This window comes from Rattus norvegicus, chromosome 18, assembly GCF_021556685.1.
Source record: "Rattus norvegicus strain SHRSP/BbbUtx chromosome 18, alternate assembly SHRSP_T2T, whole genome shotgun sequence".
Lineage (NCBI taxonomy): Eukaryota > Metazoa > Chordata > Mammalia > Rodentia > Muridae > Rattus > Rattus norvegicus.
Window position 1 is genome coordinate 12,712,841 of NC_141551.1, and position 18,737 is coordinate 12,731,577.

At 43.8% G+C, this 18,737-nt stretch overlaps 1 protein-coding gene across 1 annotated transcript in view; it reads right to left on the reverse strand.

Annotated features, from left to right (window-relative positions):
- Garem1 (GRB2 associated regulator of MAPK1 subtype 1) overlaps positions 1-18,737 on the reverse strand; it is a 163,884-nt gene that overhangs the window by 106,543 nt on the left and 38,604 nt on the right. The window contains 1 exon segment of the mRNA NM_001427249.1: positions 329-469. Coding sequence (NP_001414178.1) covers positions 329-469 — 141 coding nt within the window.

Genomic DNA, 18,737 nt, shown 5'->3' on the forward strand with positions numbered 1-18,737 from the left:
ACCTTGTGGAGTTGTACGTCCCAGTCATTCATGAGAGCGACACTCAGGCTGTACTCAGGCACCAGACTGTGGAGCTCAGGGACTGGCCATACACAGTGCTCCAGTTTCAAGACCACGGAGGAATTCTCCGAGTAAAAATGTCACCTTAGAAACACCCAGCTTCAGTAACTACAAATATCTATGACAAAATGGAGGCACCATGGGTTAAAACATAACGACCCAGAAGTGTCTGATTCTTTCAAGTGGGCATCTCTCGAGTTCCTGCTGCAAGGATAGAACAACATCGGCTCTTCAGGCCCCACCCCACCCGTGTCCTGCGGGGTCTCACCTGCATAATGTACAGGGATCTCTATCTTTGGCCCAATGACATAGTGACCTTCTTCCAGGCTGTGGGCAGTGATGGTGGTCCACTGGCGGCACGAGTGGATCAGCAGGTAGTCATTCTCCCGCAGCCCTTCCACGCACTCTCCTAGAAAACACAATTCAGTGAGAAAGTTGGAATTCAGACCTGCGGACTCCACACCCTACAACCGAATTTCTTTAGTTTCAACTTGTATGACTAGAGAGATGGCTCAGTCTGGAAAGGCAGGCAAGCACAAGGACCTGAGTTCAATCCTCAGCACTGGGGAGGTGGAAGCGGGAGGACCCCTTGTGCTGGCTGACTGGCCAGCCTAGCCAATCAGCAGGCTCCAGCTTCAGTGAAACATCTGTCTAAAAAACGGTGGTGCTGCCTGTGCCCTGGACTATTCGCTGCCCCATCCTACCTGCCCTTGGGGGTTGGAGGTGAGGTGTCTTGGAGCCAAAAACACAGACTCCAGGAGCGGGTGAGAAATGCCGCAGCAGCAAGCTCATGTGAACTGGCTCTAAATTCCTTTAACACCGTCCACCCGTGCCCCACAGGTCCCAAGAAAACAGGCACTCCGGAATGGCTGACACTGTCTGTACCAGCATCCTTGGTCTCGAAGGTGGTCTGTAATTCAGCCCTCCTGTAGGACATGGTTTTGTGGCCGTGCAGCCACCCAGCTGTTCCTGTTACGTGGTGGTGCTTGGTTATACCTGGTTCTACTGGAGCTGGAGGCCATGGTAGTCTAGGCTACAGGATTTAGGGTTTAGTTGTCCCCATTTCTCAAAACAACAACAACAACAACAACAACAACAACAGCAGCAGCAGCAGCAGCAGCAGCAGCAGCAGCAGCAGCAGCAGCAGCAGCAGCAGGAACAAACACAAGGGAAAAAGGTAGCATTAACCTCTGGTGCTCCCCCTCCCCACGTTACTTACAAACAAATTGACAGTTTAAAATACAATATAAATTTCTTCAGTTGGAAAAAAATGGAGAAGAGAAATAAAGAAAAAAAGGAGTTTCCGTACCAAGTTGAAAACTCTACATAGGGCCCCCGACAGATGGTTTCCATTGCCTTGACAACATGGCGCTCACATGCATCAGCCTACCTACATGGTTGTGGCTTGATGACAAAACCACTTAGTGCCTAGAGCGGGCACAGCTCAGATGCTGCTCTTGTCATTTCCTGTGGTCTGACAACGTCACCGAGAAGGCATCGCTCCTTCCCGGGTGAGGATGCGAAGTGATGTGTGTAAACTCACAGGGTCAATGAGCAGAAAAGTGGGTTCAGCTGTACACCAGAGGGGGCCAAAGCTTAGCTCGAAACCACTCCAATAAAACTATCAGAAGTAAACTTCCGGGAGTGGAAAGAGGGCCTGACATTAAGTGCATATATTTCCTTTTAAGTTCCACGCGTCCATCCGCCAGTTCTCTCTGGCTCGCCACCAACCCTCCCAATCAATTAAGTGTAATGAAGCTTTATAACATCCAGATGAAATTATTTCTTGTTTTAATACTCTCCAAAGCACCTTTTTAGCCTTCTGCAACGATGACAAACTATTTCAAAAAGGGAAATCCACTTCTTGAAATGTAAAAGATGTTTTTCAGATGCCGACAAAATCCAGCCCATTAACTCTGGGTTAGTCATTTTAAATGCTCAATGAAAATATCTGGTGAGGTTAATTCCTTCATGGGGAAGACAGCTTTCTTCATTTTTTATGTTTAGTACAATAATTAAGAGTTATTAGTGATGCAACTGTATGTTTTGAAATGGTGTTTGCAGACCTCTTTAAAATGAAAAGATTCCGTACTTTTCCAATCATTAACGAAGGCAGTAATGAGACTGCTTGGTTGTTCCACTCATAGCCAGGGAACTGACTTCTAAACCATCATGATGATCTCTGAAACAGTTTTAATGAAAGAATATTTTATTTTGGAGGATGGAAACAAAGACAAATATTTTACTGATAGGAATGGCCTGGAGGTAGTGTTCATTAGCAGGATGGGAAGGTCTGATTCGTGTTGGGTGTGTGGGGGTGGGGTGGGGGGCTGGGGTTCTCAGACTCCTCTGCACCTCATGTTTTGGGAAGGCTAGGCTATTTAGTAACAACATCTCCTCGTGTACTTATCAGCCCTTTGCATTCCTCAGGCATATTAAAGCAGGAAGGAAAGGTCTAGGCGCTCTATTCCAGGGAGATATTAAGCAGTACCCACCGCAGCAGCCCATGGGAGGGTGAGCATGCAGCAGGTGTGTTCGCAGACCAGCTGTCCAGCCGCGCAGGGCCACCTCCACTGTGTGGGCTCGGGCAGGACCTCTGCTTCTCATTGGCGAGAGGGGTAACACAACCCCTGTTTCCCAGAGAACACACAGTGACTAGAACAAAGGGTGTCGTGGCCAAGTCTAATCTGTTATGAGTGGGCAGAGAACTTCAGCCATTAAGGTCCACTTCCCCCTAAATGTTAGTCCGCCATTGTGATTTTAGGCCATGCTACTCTTCTGTGCGGTCGAGGAGTCTGCTCAGAGTTGTACAGCTAGTTAGTGGCGACTCATTTGCATTTCTTCCTCATCTTCTGCCACAACACTGGCCTTTACCTGGAAAACCACTGGCAGTAACTCAGGAAACAGGGGGAAGCTGACCCCAGGCTTCCAGTTTCATTCATTTACTCAACCAGTACAGCAAGCAGTCGTCTGAGCACATGGGTCTCATGCATTAGCAAACGGCGACAACAGCAACAACAACAACAACAACAACAAGCGCTCACTATCCTCAGACAGCTGATGCCACCAAGAACAGTGAAGGATTTCATCATCCATGAGTTACATGAGACATGAAAATTATTAAAGGGATGGTCAAGTATTAGAAAGGTGTCATGAATGTCTGAGGGGGCAGGCTGTTTGCTTGTCTGTTTATTTATGTGGTGTGTGTATGTATGTGGTGTGTGTATGTATGTGGTGTGTGTATGTATGTGGTGTGTGTAGGTATGTGGTGTGTGTAGGTATGTGGTGTGTGTAGGTATGTGGTGTGTGTATGTATGTGGTATGTGTATGTATGTGGTGTGTGTAGGTATGTGGTGTGTGTATGTATGTGGTGTGTGTATGTATGTGGTGTGTGTATGTATGTGGTGTGTGTAGGTATGTGGTGTGTGTATGTATGTGATGTGTGTAGGTATGTGGTGTGTGTATGTATGTGGTGTGTGTATGTATGTGGTGTGTGTATGTATGTGGTGTGTGTAGGTATGTGGTGTGTGTATGTATGTGGTGTGTGTATGTATGTGGTGTGTGTAGGTATGTGGTGTGTGTATGTATGTGGTGTGTGTATGTATGTGGTGTGTGTATGTATGTGGTGTGTGTAGGTATGTGGTGTGTGTAGGTATGTGGTGTGTGTATGTATGTTGGTGCACATGTACCATGATGCCTGTACCCACTTTATCTGTATTGCTTTTTTTTTTTTTTTTTAATTTCTGTGAGCAGGCAATGGAGGAGTTGGTAGAAATAGAAAGGAGACCTGGTTCTGTCATTTCAGGAGCCCACAGTGTGCTCATGTGTAATTTCATGGGAGGGAGCACAAGACCCATGCTGTGTAAAAGAGAGAAGCAATCTAGGCTGGGCCTGGTACTTCAGCAGAGATGATGAAAGTGTTAAGAGGAGACAGAGTCATTGGGCTTTTCCTGTGATGGATGAGCTTGGCTCAGAGCAGAAGAGGAGATGGGAGTCTTCCAGGAGCCCGGGAATGAACACTCCCACGCCAGGAACATGAATCTGGAGAAAGCGGAGCCCCGAGGCCCATATGGGAACCAGGGGGAGAGCATACGGCCACTCAGGGATAAAGGAAAGATGCCATTTTCTGCAAGTGAATTGTCGTGTCATAAAGAACGTTTTAATTTTATTCCACAGTGGGCTCTAAAGTGGCACCCAAAAACCAACTGCAGTCGAGTTAATCAAACTGGAAGCTTAATGTTCAGCCCTGCAGTTTGCTGGTGTAGCAAACGCTAGTAAGAGGCTCACAATGGCTTTCGGAGCCATAAAGTAGGAAGGAAGCGATGCCCATTTTTGAGCTCATGTCTTATTTTATTTTTCCACAACTGATCTGTGTGTCTGCTTTAGGCAAAATACATTTCATGAAACTTGTCTGGAGATAAAACAACACAATAACTTAAAATATCCCAGGGTAGGTCACTAATAAAGAAGTGGAATTAAATGAATTCATAAAGCAAACATCTTTTGTGATATAATTATCCTGGTGCTTAACTACGTATAATGTTCTAAAAGTTAGCTCAGTGTTGTCGTAATAAGAAGCCTAAAGGAAGTGGGTGTCACATTGCAAAATATGTGCACATCATCCTGAAAGTTAACATGCTCTGGGACACACTTCATGTGCTTTGACCTTGTTCCCCTAACAATAATCCATACATTCCTTTTAAGATAATCCATATATATGTATATGAATATATGTATATATTAACACTAGGTAATGTCAAAGGATGTCTGCTTTAAAATAATGCTCAATTTCAAAATCCAAAATCAGTATTTATGAGCTGGATATGTATAAGTGAGTAACTCTCCCTTCTGCCCTTTGGCTGATTGTACAAACTGTCCTCCCAAATCCCCTTTCTGTCGCCTCCTCTCAGTGTTCTCCCTTCACCAGCTACCACAGAAGCAGGGCAGGCTCTGGCCTTTGCCTGTCCCACCTTTCACCCTCCTTTACAGCCCCGCACCTTTCTCCAGGGTCCCTTAGCTACAGGCAGCTCCCCAGCTCATGCCATCAGTTGCTAATTTCTATGTGGAGCACGTGGTGGAGGCGAGGCTATTTTCTACACCCCTCTGGAGGGATGCCCTCCCCCTGCGCGCCAGGTATACAGCATACACCATACAGGATTCCTGATGCTGACGGAGGGAGAGTCAATTATATCCTAGTCCTGGCCAAACATCAGTGAACAAACCAAACGAAAGAGCTGACGCTCTTCTCTTCTCTAACTTATTTAGATATTACTACATGTAAGCACAATTAAAAGTATAGTATCCTATTACTCTATTCACACGTCTTCAGATGTCTCTACTCATCCTGTGGCTACACAGCCCAGGGCATGTGTAACCTTATGTCCCTGCTCTACATTTGACTCCCAAAGGGCTCTTTTCTGTTCAAATATTTGCTCAATCTTATGTAACTGGTCCCTAAAATCACCTTCTGTTCTTCTCTTTATAGTTTCACTTCCATATGCCCAGCTCCTCACCCTATTGTTCTTAAAAGCCAGCCCTAATGGCATCTACACGAGTGCCCCTCGACGCCAAGCCTAATCCTAACATCAAGCCCGATTCCACTAATTTAAATCACGACAATTTTGTAGCTTTGTTTATAGCCTATGCTGGAATTATACATTTATTTTAGAGTTATGAGGTCAACTTTCGAACGTATGTGCATAAATGTGGAGATAAAATAAAGAATTTATTAACTTGTCTTGCCGGGCTATGGAGTCATTTTCTTCCAGCCACCTGCAAGCCTCAGGCAGAAGGATTCTAAGTTGCAGGACAGTCTTGGTTACAGAGTGAGTTTAAAGGCAGCCTCGGCTACATAGCCATCCGCTGTTTCAAACACAAAAATGACAGGTGCATGAGTTGTCGGGCCTGAGAAGCATGATTTCAGGGTGAAAGGAGAAAAGACATTCAGGACTATAAATACAGGCTGTGGCAGTGTATCTCACCAGACCCCACAGAATGCAAAACACAGGCCACATGCATGACCCTTGGTTTCACTGTACTTTTAAATATTCCAATGTGTTAATCTTTGTCTGGAATATCCTGCTCCATGTTGGATCATAACTGAACACGCACCTTATAACCACTCTAGCTTGCCCACCAGTACAGCGGAATACATGTGAGTTACTGTGCATGTATCTTCTGGTGTGTATGAATTACTTGTATGGTTCTGAATCACCCTCAATAGATTACATAGCACTCCCCACAGTAGAACACAAGTATGTCAAATGCTCCTTTTATTTCTAAACAGGAAAGGACTTTAAGTCATCTCTAATAAAAATTTAATAAAAAAATCTGAAATTTGAAATGTTCTAAAACCCAGTATGTTTTGAATGCTACCATGATGTCACAAGAGGAAAGTTCCACACATGACCTCATATGAGAGCTGTCGCTGAAATGTGAGTCAACTAAAAATCCTGCACAGTTCTTTCTGGTTGAGTATCCTGAGTGTACATAGGATGGAAATGCACTCTGTGTTTACACCTAGGTCCTGAGATGTATCTGCAAATATCACATAATTTAAAAAGAAAATCCATAATTCTGTACTAAGTGGACTCAACTAAATGTGTCCTTGTATTAAGTCTGTTTGCTCTTGACTAACAGGTTTTCTCAGTATTAATGTTTAGACAAAGCCGAAGACTCAGGCAATCATACCCTTGTTGGATTTGTTTGGGGGATGTTCCTGTCATATAAAACATGGGCTGAGTTTACAGAACAGCAGCAGCGAAGAGGCCAAACACATTTGATCTTAATAATTCCCCACACTGTGGGAATCACATCACTATGGCAACTATAAAATTGAAGCTTATTAACAAATTCACATTTGTTCCCGGTGTTTCTGGTGCTGTATTTCACACCAGAGCTAATGGCTGGTCAGGAACTTGGAGCTTTCACACCACGGAACTGCTTCTACTCCTTGCAACTCCCAGAATGCCTGACTTTGCATACTGACTCCTTTTTCTAAGTTGGCTTTCATTCCTGGATGACGTAATTTCATCTCAGCACCTTCAGCAGAACTCTGACTAAGACAGACACTCACATGCTTGTTGACAGATTACTAAAGCCCAACTGAAATAATGACTTGTTAATGGCTTTGCAGTGAGAATCAATCACTGAAGTTGGAATTTTTATTTGTTGTGGACATCAGGGGCTAAACACCAAATATGTTTGCTTTTCTCTCCCTGTGTATAAAGGAGCAAGGTGCCTTATTGCCTTAACAGTTGGCCCTGCCACATTTCCCAAGTTCTAGCCAATGGTGTGTAAGTAAGGACACTGCCTTCTTCCTGCCCTGGTCATACCCACTGAAGAGCTCCACAAGTCCTATGAGAACTAGTGATTTCCAAAGGAAGGAAACTGCCAGTAGTCTGGGCTCCCTAATCGATAGAGAGTAGAACAAATTACCTACTGCATGGCTGACCACACACAGGCCTGAGAAAGAGCCTTCTGCTGGGGCATTACCCCAGTGTCAGCTCCAGGATCCCCTTCTTGTTTCAATAGTTAGCAAAGCTTCCATTAGCATAACCTTCAACACCAGCAGTCTCACAGCAACCATAGTGTGTTACCAGAGGCTATTTTAAAAGCAGTCTGCATAAATAAAAACTTCTTTGCCCTTTGAAAAGGTATTTAGAGGCAACTCCTTTGTTCAGCTGATTTCGTTCTATAAATTAAGGAATATAATAAATGATCTAATTGAACATTTTTAATGGGGGGGGTGTCTTAGCAGTTTCTCTATCTTCCAGACGGACAGACATTGCAGAATGCCCTTGTGATACGTCTGTCCCAAAGGACTTTATAAAGCACATGATGAAAAGGTATTCATGTGGAAGGAGAGGAGTTGAAGAGCAATCACAGACTAACAGCTCACATGTTGTCTGCGCGGGAAAGATAGGAAGGGCTGCAAAGAGGAAGTAGCAGAAAGGGAGGAGAATTTTCACAGAAATAACGAATTGGCCAGTAACCATCGAGAGGGAAAAGCTATAAAGCCATCAGGAAGGATGAGGTCACATGAAATCATGAGAGCCAGGTAATAGTATGAAATCAGTGGGAACTGAAGAAACTGAATTCCAGAGAACAGGAGAAAAGGCTGTGTTAGCTTCACTGCTGAGTTAAGAGAATGTCGAGCTGAAGACGAGAGAACAGCATCACTCTAACACAGGGACCATGTCTGAAGCTGCTTGGCAAGGGTCTGAAGGCATCAAAGGGGTCAAGTCGATGGTCTTTTTTAAAAACTTGTGGGACAGATAACATGTGTGGAAAAAACCACAATGAAACAAGCATCATCTTAATGCTGGACAAACACAGTAATGGTTTTAGGATCATCTAATAAAAATGTTCTATATGCCCCATGATCCTCCAAGGACATGAGAGCATTTCTGTCCCACAGATAGCAGTCGTGACCTTCAGCACCGTGGCCTGTTTCTAGCATAATCATTTTGTGAACAATGGTCTCTGGTTAAAAAAAAAAAAAAAAAAAAAAAAAAAAAAAAAAAAAAAAAAAAAGATAACTGGCACAGTCAACAATCATACCCTTTGACCTATCTGATGGTCACAGAGGCAACTGTCCCTTGTGTATGATGAGAGGACCCTGCAGCCCACAGAGAGACAGTTTTGACCCCAAGCCAAATGCACGATGTAATCTAGTAAGAATTCTATCCGTTTCCAACTCTGGCCAACAAGATCAGGAATGTTGGGAGTGGGGTACCTGGATGAACAGGCTTGGAAATCTTCTCTGCATGCTAATGTGCTACCCAGAATTTGAAGAGAACCAGGAGAGACTATCCCATTGGGTGATTCAGTTCTTGAGTTCTTATACATTTGAGAAACAAGTTTCTTACCATACATGAACTAAAATATGTTTCATTGTGTAAGACTTTCATTTTTTTATGGGGTCCTTTAAGTGCAAAAATTCTTAGTTCAGATGAAGTCAAATAGATTTTTCTTTTGTTATTTGTACTTTCAAACATGAACTGCTACTGTTTAACGTACAGTCAAGGAGAACCATGCCTGTGTTTTCTTTTCATAGCTTTATTTTTTTATATTTAGGTCTACAATTCGTGTTAAATTTTGTGTATGTCATTAGATACTGCGCATGCGGATATTAAAAAATGTAACCATCAGCTTCTGCAACGGTGACCCTTTCCTCACTGAACTGTCATGCTCACTGTCAAAACCTGCGCATATGTGTAAGGGTTATTTCCAGTCTTTCCTCGCCATTCAACTACCTCCTATTTTTATAATATTATACTGTCTAAGTGTGCTTTTATTATAACTTTTGAAAATGGGAAATTGAGTCTGACAACTTGTTTTCAAAATTGGTTGGGTTTTTCCGGGTTCCTTTTATCCAGGCTAATTTTAGAACTATCAGTTTTGGCAGAAAAGAAAGCAGTGATTTTGGTAACTGTTTAATCTATAGATCGATTTGGTGATTACTATTTTAGAACTGTTAATATTTATATCTATGAACAAGTGATGCCTTTCTATTCATTTGGATCATATGTAATAATATCCATTAATAATGTACACTTTCCAGTACACAAGTCCTCTAACACTTTTGCTAACCATGTGAGACTGTAGTCATTCTTTTTGAGAGCAGCAGGAAACACCGTTTTACAGTGCCCACTCCTAACGTAAGATTCACAGTTATCTTCTGCACACTGCTCTCAGTATTCAGCAATGCTGCTGAACTTCTTGGCTCTAGCATAATTGGTAAAAATTACATATTCTTTAGGATGTTGCATTTATAAGCACAGGTTATCCGTAAACAGAAGTAGTTTTACTTCCCCATTCCAATTTGGACACTTTTTTTTCCTCAGTATCACTGGCTAGAATCTCCAATAGAACACTAAAGCTATGTGGCCACCACATCTCTCTAAGAGAGGCCATTCTCTTCTTTTTTTCTTTATTCTTCCTGAGAGGTGGAATTTGATATGACCTTGGATGTGATCACTCCCTCAGTAGTATCCATCTCAGGCTCCAAGGAGAACTCAGGACCAGGGTCTGAGGCCAGGGCTGGGGCAAACAGAAGAAACCTGGGCCAAAAACCATCATGAAACATGCATAGATGACATCTTTTCTACAGTGGGTACTGACAGGATTGTAACAGTTTACAGTGGTGCGTAATGCTATCACAGAGTAGGGGTAAGGCCGCCCCATACCCACAGTCCATTTAATGAACAGGCGTGACTCTGCACAGCTCCTCCCAGGCATCTCGCTTTGGCAATGAGCCCGCAGCACAGAAATCCTAGTTTCATGCAAAGCTTGGGAGATCCCTGTTTCCTGAGACTGTGAAAAAAATTCAAAGAATAGGAATTTAATTCTCGGGAGTAGAATCTATGATGATATGCTAACCCAATCAGGAAGGTTTTTTCCCTTGGTCCCAGGATACTTCTATTCTTGGAAGACATTCCGATTAAGTATGCATATGCTGTCATGGCATGCTGCCTAACCAAGAGTGATTTCTTTTTTTGTTCCTTTGCCAATCAAATGTATCTCATGTTTAGCAAGTGAAGATAGACAGAAGCTAAGATCTCCACAGACGGACCTTTGAGTGCATACACACAAAGCCAAAGAGCCCTTGGGTTCCCACCTAGACCACTGTCAATCAGATCTGCAGGTTCCCACCTAGACCACTGTCAATCAGATCTGTAGGCCCAATGTAATTTGCTCCTGCTCTGTTACACTCCACAAAATCTCTGGACAACACAAAATGTATTCCAATGAAAAGAGTCTTCCATATAAAGTCATCAATATCCACATACACTCTACAGAGAAATCAAGCAGTCAGCTCTTACTCAATCCTTAATCCTCTCAAGGAAACCTGAGACTTGTTCAAGTGCCTTCTACTGATCTGTCCTGCCTATACCAACACTAAGAAATCTATGTGACCCAGGGTTCTGCTTTCAGATGAATACTGTATTCAAAGGTCTAAAGATTATAATCTTGAATTTGAAGCAAGTCAAGGCACTGTGTTTTCACATTTTATTCTTTATTCTAAGAAAGGAAAGAAGAGATTATTTTAGTCAAAGCAATGACTAGTAACGTATGTGTTCAGGGGACTACCAGCGAAGTGTAAGCAGTAAGGAATGCATGGGACAAAGGGGAGAGAAGAGTAGGTCTATACTATCACCTCTCTTTAAATAAGCAGCGACAGAGGAGTCCTTTTCTAACAGCAGATTTACCAGTTATGATACCTAAGTCCTTCTGCCTGAAACAGTACTACGCCTAATTAAGTCAAGCCCCAGATTCTGTACTCCGAAAAGGCAAGCTGTAGCTAACACTTTAGAGATAAGAATTCTACAGAAGGGAAGTTTTAGAAAACAGCAGGTGGGTAGCTGTGGTTCTCACAGTTCTCTATAAGCCAGTGTGGTGGCCGGAGGGCAGTGTGGAATCCTTCAGGAAAGACTCAGATTTACAGGGGAAAGGAATTCACTGAAAACCCACTGAGCTACGGTGCGGTCAGAGCTGCCCAGGAAGCCTGATAGAGTCGTGTTGTTGCCCCTGCCACCTTGTGCTGGATACTCGCAATCGGCACCTTGTGCTGGATACTCGCAATTGGCACCTTGTGCTGGATACTCGCAATCAGTAAGACCACTCTTCCATCTGAGTGGTATCTATGACAGAGGTTCTCAACATGTGGGTCTGGGTCCCTTTAGGGGGGTCCGACACCCTTTCATAGGGGTTACACCAGATATCCTGCATCAGATATTTACATCAAGACCCATAACAGTAGGAAAATTATAGTTATGAAGTAGCAATAAAAACAATGTTATGTTGGGTATCACAACAACATGAGGATCCTATTAAAGGGCTGCTGCATTAGGAAGGTTGAGAACCACTGCTCTCCACACTGTGAGAAGATGCTCACACCACAAATGGTCCACAGACACCGAGACCCAAGTCCAGGCAGGTGTCACCCCAGACTCCACCGGGCATCAAGAGCAAAGCACCAGGCACATTCCTAGAGTTTCTCCCTTCAACTCTCAGGTTCTAATAGTTTATGAGGAAGTGATGACTCCATGTGGTACATGGGAGGTAGTGAGGAATGCTAGAAATAACCAGGGTCTTTCACAGACAGCTGAAGCTTACACAGTGGTTATTTACTTTGTATATGTCTGTGAGTGTGGTGTGTACACACAGGCCTGTGCTTATATGTGGGCACACATGATGCAGGCATGCATGCATATGTGCACATGCATGTGGAAGTCCCAGGCTGATGTTGACAGTGAGTCCCCCTCCGTTGCTGTCCACCTTATTAAGGCAGCAAAGCAGATGGCTCCATGGCTCACCAAAACTCCTAGTCTACACAGCTGGTCTCCTAGTCTACACAGCTGGTCTCCTAGTCTACACAGCTGGTTTGCTTTGGAGATTTCCCACACCTGAGCAGCATGAAAGTGAGATCTGGGGATCCAAGCTCTGGTCCTCACCCTTGACTGCTGTCCCTGCCAAGCCATCTCTCCAGCACTAACTGGTAGCTTTGTTATTAACAACATGACTGTGAGCAATTCCTCATGTTCTCTGAGCCGTGTTAAGGAGGCCACCATGACTGGAGGAGAGCGAAGATCAGAGCTTCAGTCTAGCAGCAGGTGGGCAGGAGGCTCTCCTGGGGCTCTGCTTTATCTTCTACCTCAGTCAGCCATCTCCCCTGTGACTGACTTAGTTCATGCTATGATTCCTTGTCCACTGCACTAAGGTGCAGTGATTACATTACCTTTCACTTTAACAAAAGTGTGATTTGTTCCCAGTGGAAAGTCCAACTGTGTGTAGTGTTATGTAGGGGGACAGAAGTTGGCACTGGGAGTCTTCCTTGATTCCTCTTCACTTACTGAACCTAGAGCTCACTGACTGGCTAAACTAGACAGCTGACCAGTGAGCCCCATCACCCATCCCCGGGCTATAGACTACTACTCCAGTGCCCAGTTTTCACATGTACAGGGATCAGATTCAGATCTCCATGCTTTCTAGGCAGCCATTTTACTGACTCAGCTGTCTTCCCTAACAATTTTATTTCAAATGGATAAATCAAGTTGAAGTTCAAATTTGAGAGATTTTCAGTGTCATTTAGTTTCAACTTTAGCCGAAGTGTCTCTTGAACTAAATTCCATGAGAAATAACTTGAAATGTGAATGAGTTGAATTTAAAATAAAGTCACCGCATAGAATTTACAGGAGAGGAACGGTCTTACGAACATGTCTAAGTTACATATTTGATGGCTTTAACGCCTTGCTCACATTTTAGTGACTTCCAAAAACTGTAACCCAGCCTTAAGAACAAAACCAAACAAAATATAAAGAAACAAAGTCTCACATAGATTTAAGGAAACATAGGTCAATGCTGAAAATAATGTTTCCAGCATCAATGCACAAATGGAATGAATTTTAATAGCCTCTGTACACAGAACAGGTTTTCATTACAATGTGGATGCCAAGTAATAGTGGAAGGTACCATGTTCCAGGTGAGCTGCTCTCCCAGACCACAGCTTGACAGCGCTCTACACCAGTGGCTTCCAAAAATACACAACGGACAAACAGAAACGGAAAGGGCACCGTCTATTAAAATGATGGAAACAGGCAAACACTTTAAAAATCAAATCAAATTTTATAGTCAGATAAAGGTCACGAGGAAATAAAGGTAGACAGGAAGTACACAGTATCCCCACTGAGATGCCACTCCTCGAAGCATAACCAGAAAATGAAACAGGATCAAAGGCATTTCTTTCTAAATATCCAAAACCAAAGCCTGGCAGCAGGATACCCAGAAGGAAGCTGGGGGATGGCCTGCTGGGTAACGGTGTGAAAGGTGTAGGCTGTGCCAGGCTGCCAGCCTCAGTTTGATGCCCATGACACATGCAAAGCATGGGGAAAATCGACCCACAACACTGTTCTCTCATCTTTCTTGTGCTATGACTTTTACATGCTGTGATATGCATGTCCCTGTGGCTTCATGAACAATACAACAATAATAACAAACAAAAGAGTTTACAAATTTACATTATATGGCTAAACAATGTCAATTGGTACTATGGTTAATTATATCTCCTAACTAGTTTAATTGCTCATAAATTATCAATACAATTTTCTGTGGTCAAAGGTACCAAGGAAAAAGTAATTTTTATACTTTAGTCCTAAAGATTTTGGTCTGAAATACAAACTAATTGGCTTGGGGTGAAGCAAGACACATGGTGGGGCATTTAAGCACCATTGGTGCACATAGCCTTTTAAAGAGACTGTTTGAATGACGGTTGGCTATCAACTGTGGATACAGGATGCTACTGGCAACAGTTAAATATGCCAAATTAAACAATATTTTAAGAGTTCTTAGACGTGGGCAAATATGGACAGGTGGCTTTAGACTGAACAACTGTGCTGCTATTCCACTGAAACTCACCGAGTTCCTACTGTCTTGATCAGGAGTGCTTTAGTTGTTCAAAACCTAGACAGTGTTATAGTTTGGCTAGTACATGAGCCTCTAAAATTACACTGTGACTTGAAGGATTGGTCCCCAGCTGGTGGTGCTGGCAAGGGTGACAGGACCATGTGTATGCTAACTTCATGCTAGACTTACCCATTGATGAGCTCGGAGCTCAATGGGCTAACTGGAGGTGGAAACTAATCAGAAGTGCTTTCTGCACTCTGCTTCTTCCAGTGTTCTCTCTCTGCTTCCCAGACACCACGCAATGGGCAGCCTCCTTCACCAAATGTCCCTAATGTCACCTGATTGAAACCAAACAAGCTGTTCTACCTCTAAATTGTTTGCTTAGGAATTCTGTCAAAGTGACGAAAAGCTGAAAGACCAGCTGATAGAGGGACGGTCCGACAGAGCTAAGCACAGACAGATCCACCAGGCTGACCCTGCTGGCTGGCTATATTCTCATCTAGATGTGGGTCTCGGCTGCAGCTGGAGGGCTAACACCCCTGTTTTCTGACTACAAATCAGAGACTGCTACCCAGTCAAAGGCTAGTCTCTAGTCTCAGGGCCTTCTCTGTGGCCCTCTCCCCATCCCAGCAGCACAGCAAGTGTCTCATACTGACGTCCTCTCACCCTATGAATACCTCTGACTTCCTCTCTAAGGCCTGATAAGGAACAGTCTGACTTGAAAGCACACTTTGAGTAGGCTGGCCGACTTGGGCCAGTTGTCCCTCAGTTCACTGGCCCTGTGTTCTCCTAGAGTTCCTAGATTGATGGATTTGAGGAGACGGTCATGCAACTAAGATAAAGTTTCCGAAATAAGATGAACATCTTTATAAAAGGAGCCCCAGAAAGCTCTCTTCTTTTTGTACCACCTGAGGATACAAGGAGGGGTCAGCAATCTGCAATGAGAAGGCCTTCCTGCCCCAACCCAGCCAACCCAGCCATATTGGCTCTCTGACTTCAGATTCCCAGCCTCCAGAGTGATGAGACGTAAGTTCCCATTAACATAAGCCACCTAGTCCTATGACATTTATTATACCAGCCCAAACTAAGATACTCCCTAACTTAAAACAAAACAAAAGGCCGGGAGATCCTACTTGCTTTAAAGTAAATTAATCAATGATCCTAACTACATTCACGCAATCCATGTAAGTAACATGGTGTTGATAATACCAAGGGGCAAAGAGCAAGGGACCACCTCAGAGTCCTGCCTATCTTGAGTGCTAATTCACGAGGGAAGGTGGTGGTTCAAACAAGGCAGATAGAGAACTTAACGTGAGTATTGTGGGTACAACTTGATGTTTACAAGGCAATTTTCTAATTACTTTGCATATAATGTGACTATGCATACAAATCAATCAAAATCAATGAATGCCTTGAGTCATGATCATATGAAAGCATTGCTCCTTTCCCTGAGGTTGAGAGGAAGGCCGAGAATGAGGGTGACGGCTTCATTAACATTACAACCAGGCCAACAGGATGTGCCTCACTCTGGAGACAAATATAATCTTGACATCAGATTTAATTGAGAGATGAATGCAGCCAAAACCAATTAGTTTATGTTTAAGAATAAAATCTGCAGTGATTTTCAACAATTTCACTTGGCTTTTTAAAAGCTGGTCGTGCATAACTGTCAACGTTTTAAATAGTTTGAGAATTATTACTGTACACACTATGCTTAGGTTGTAAGACTTCCTTACTTTGCTTTTTGACTCTAGTTTTCAACCCTAACCAGTAAGAAGACAGAGGAGTAGCTGGGGGCTGGGGAGAGGAGAGAGAGGGTACTAGGCTCAGAGAATGTTCTAAATGCTGAAAATGCCAGGCGCTGACACTGGCGGAAAGGAACAGTACCAGTGCTCACACACTTCCGGCTCCTGGTTCTATCTAATGTCTGTCCTACTTCAAGGAACTACTTCGAGATTCCTTGAAATCTACTATGACTCTTAACTGCCACCATGGCTAGAATTAAACCTCCCAACCCAAGGGAGGGACTCAGACTTCTCCCTGTGGTATTCATCTATCACCAACCATATACCTTCTGCATTGGGAAAGAACAGGAAGAACATTTTCAACAGTTGGAGGATCGCTCAGTGTACTGCTTGAAATAGGCTAGCATGCATGGCTGAGTTCCATCCCAGGAATCCAGTTTTTAAACAGTAAAAAGTTGCACATGCTTATAATTCCAGCATTGGGAAAGCAGAGGCAGGATGACCCCTGGGGCACACTGGCCAGTGAGACCAGTGTACTTGGCAAGCCCCGTACTAATGAGATGTCTGTCTAGAGAACAAGGTAGGGCTGGAGAGGTGGCTCAGTCTAGTGCCAATCCTTAGAACCCACATAAAAGCTATGTGGCATTTCAAGCACTCAGGAGGCAGACAGGGCATCCTTGGAGCAAGCTGGCTATTCAGACTAGCTGCACTGATGAGGTCTGGGTTCTATAGAGACCTTGCCTCTGTGAATACATCAGAGAATGATTGAGGAAGACTCCTGTGAACCTATGGCCTCCACACACATATATGTGTATCTCACCACACACATACAACATGCAAAAAAGAATCCAAGGTAGGTGGTACAGACACAAGTGGATGCATTCACACATATGTGAATCCATGTGTAACTTTTGGGATTTTTACTTCACTGGTGAAGGGTACAATCCAAGCTAGACACGGGACAGCTATACAATACTTAGATGGTTTTATACAACACATGCTTTGTGTTGTCTAGCTATCTCCCTTACAGTCACTACCTTGGGGCTTCTTAAATTAATCCCATTTGCACACACTGAGGCTGAGGCTACAGTCTTCCCAACATTCATGTTGCTACACACACACACACACACACACACACACACACACACGTTAAACCTTTTCTCACTTTAGTAAGAAGCATCCCACTCTGTGCTTTAGTTTATTTCTCTATAGAATGCAGATGATCATAATAAAAGGGCCTACTGTGTAGAGGCTATGAGCATGAAATGGTTCGTATACATAAGGCTCAGCCCGTTTGAGCTGGTTTGACTCATCTTTATTCTCAATCCCTCTCATCTCCCATGTTCCTCATCCATGTGTCCACTCTTAATGTCTGTCCACTGTTCTAACCACCTCACTGCCCCTATACGCAGACTGGTTCGTGTTATTATTGCCCTGCTTGGAAAGCCTTTATCGTCTCAGTCAGATAAACGGTCCTAACTCTATAAGGTACCAATCTGTGGCCCACCTACGGCCCATGGTAAGGTGTGAAGCTAGCCAGAGTCAGGATAGAGCCACTCAGAGACTGGTAGAGCCTGTGCCCTGACAGCTCAGGAGGAATGGTGTTTCCCAAGCTAATCCTATTGCCTGAGAAATCAATCCCTGTTTACAGGCCTGAACAAGAAATTCCAGAGTCTCGTCTGTCAGTTTCACAGGGCTCTGTTCTTTCTTATCTCCCTCTACGGCTCCCAGGGGCACTCCTAAGCTAGACATAAGCTGCTTCCTTCTGCCAGACCTGTCAGTATTAAGCTGACTAAAGGGTGACTGAAGGGAGCTTGACATTGTGAAGAGAAGCTGGACACAAGTCATAGTCTGACTTGAGCTGTAGTAGCAAGATGGAGGGAAAAGCTTAATCATCCTGAGCACGCTCTTCTTCTCTGGACGGTTCTCCTCACAGACGAAGACTTAGAGACGGGAGATGAGAAGCTCTCGCATGTGGTCTCACACAGCTAAGGGGGAGCTGACCTTCTTCTCTCCCTTGCTTTATTCTGTGACAACAGTATAGAACATGAGAAAAGAGAAGCTGGGCACTGTGCTGTTTACTGCCCTAGTGCATGGCCTCACCTGGGTTGTGGAAGGCTTGCGTTTGCAGAAACGGTGCTATAACTGGCTTCATTGTCAAACGAAAACATAGTTATGATCTGTCATAAAGTGAATAAAATAGGAGCAACAGATATTATAAATATTGTTTTATACACACCCCACACATATACATTGTGTGTATGTGTATGTATGTGTGTGTGTGTGTGTCTATGTGTGCATGCGTGTGCGTGTGTGAGTAAAACAGGTCCTCAAACTTTTGAACGGATTAAGTATGAAAAGATTTGGCGATTTGGAGAAACCTTTGCAGGTACGAGTCCTTCCACCCTACAGATGGGACCATTTCCTTCTCTTGGCAAGCGTCACTTCTCCAGAGTCCTCCCATCTGTAGTGGTATCTCCTGTCTGTGGGCCTGTCTTCCACACGAGGCTGAGAGTATAAGTCTCA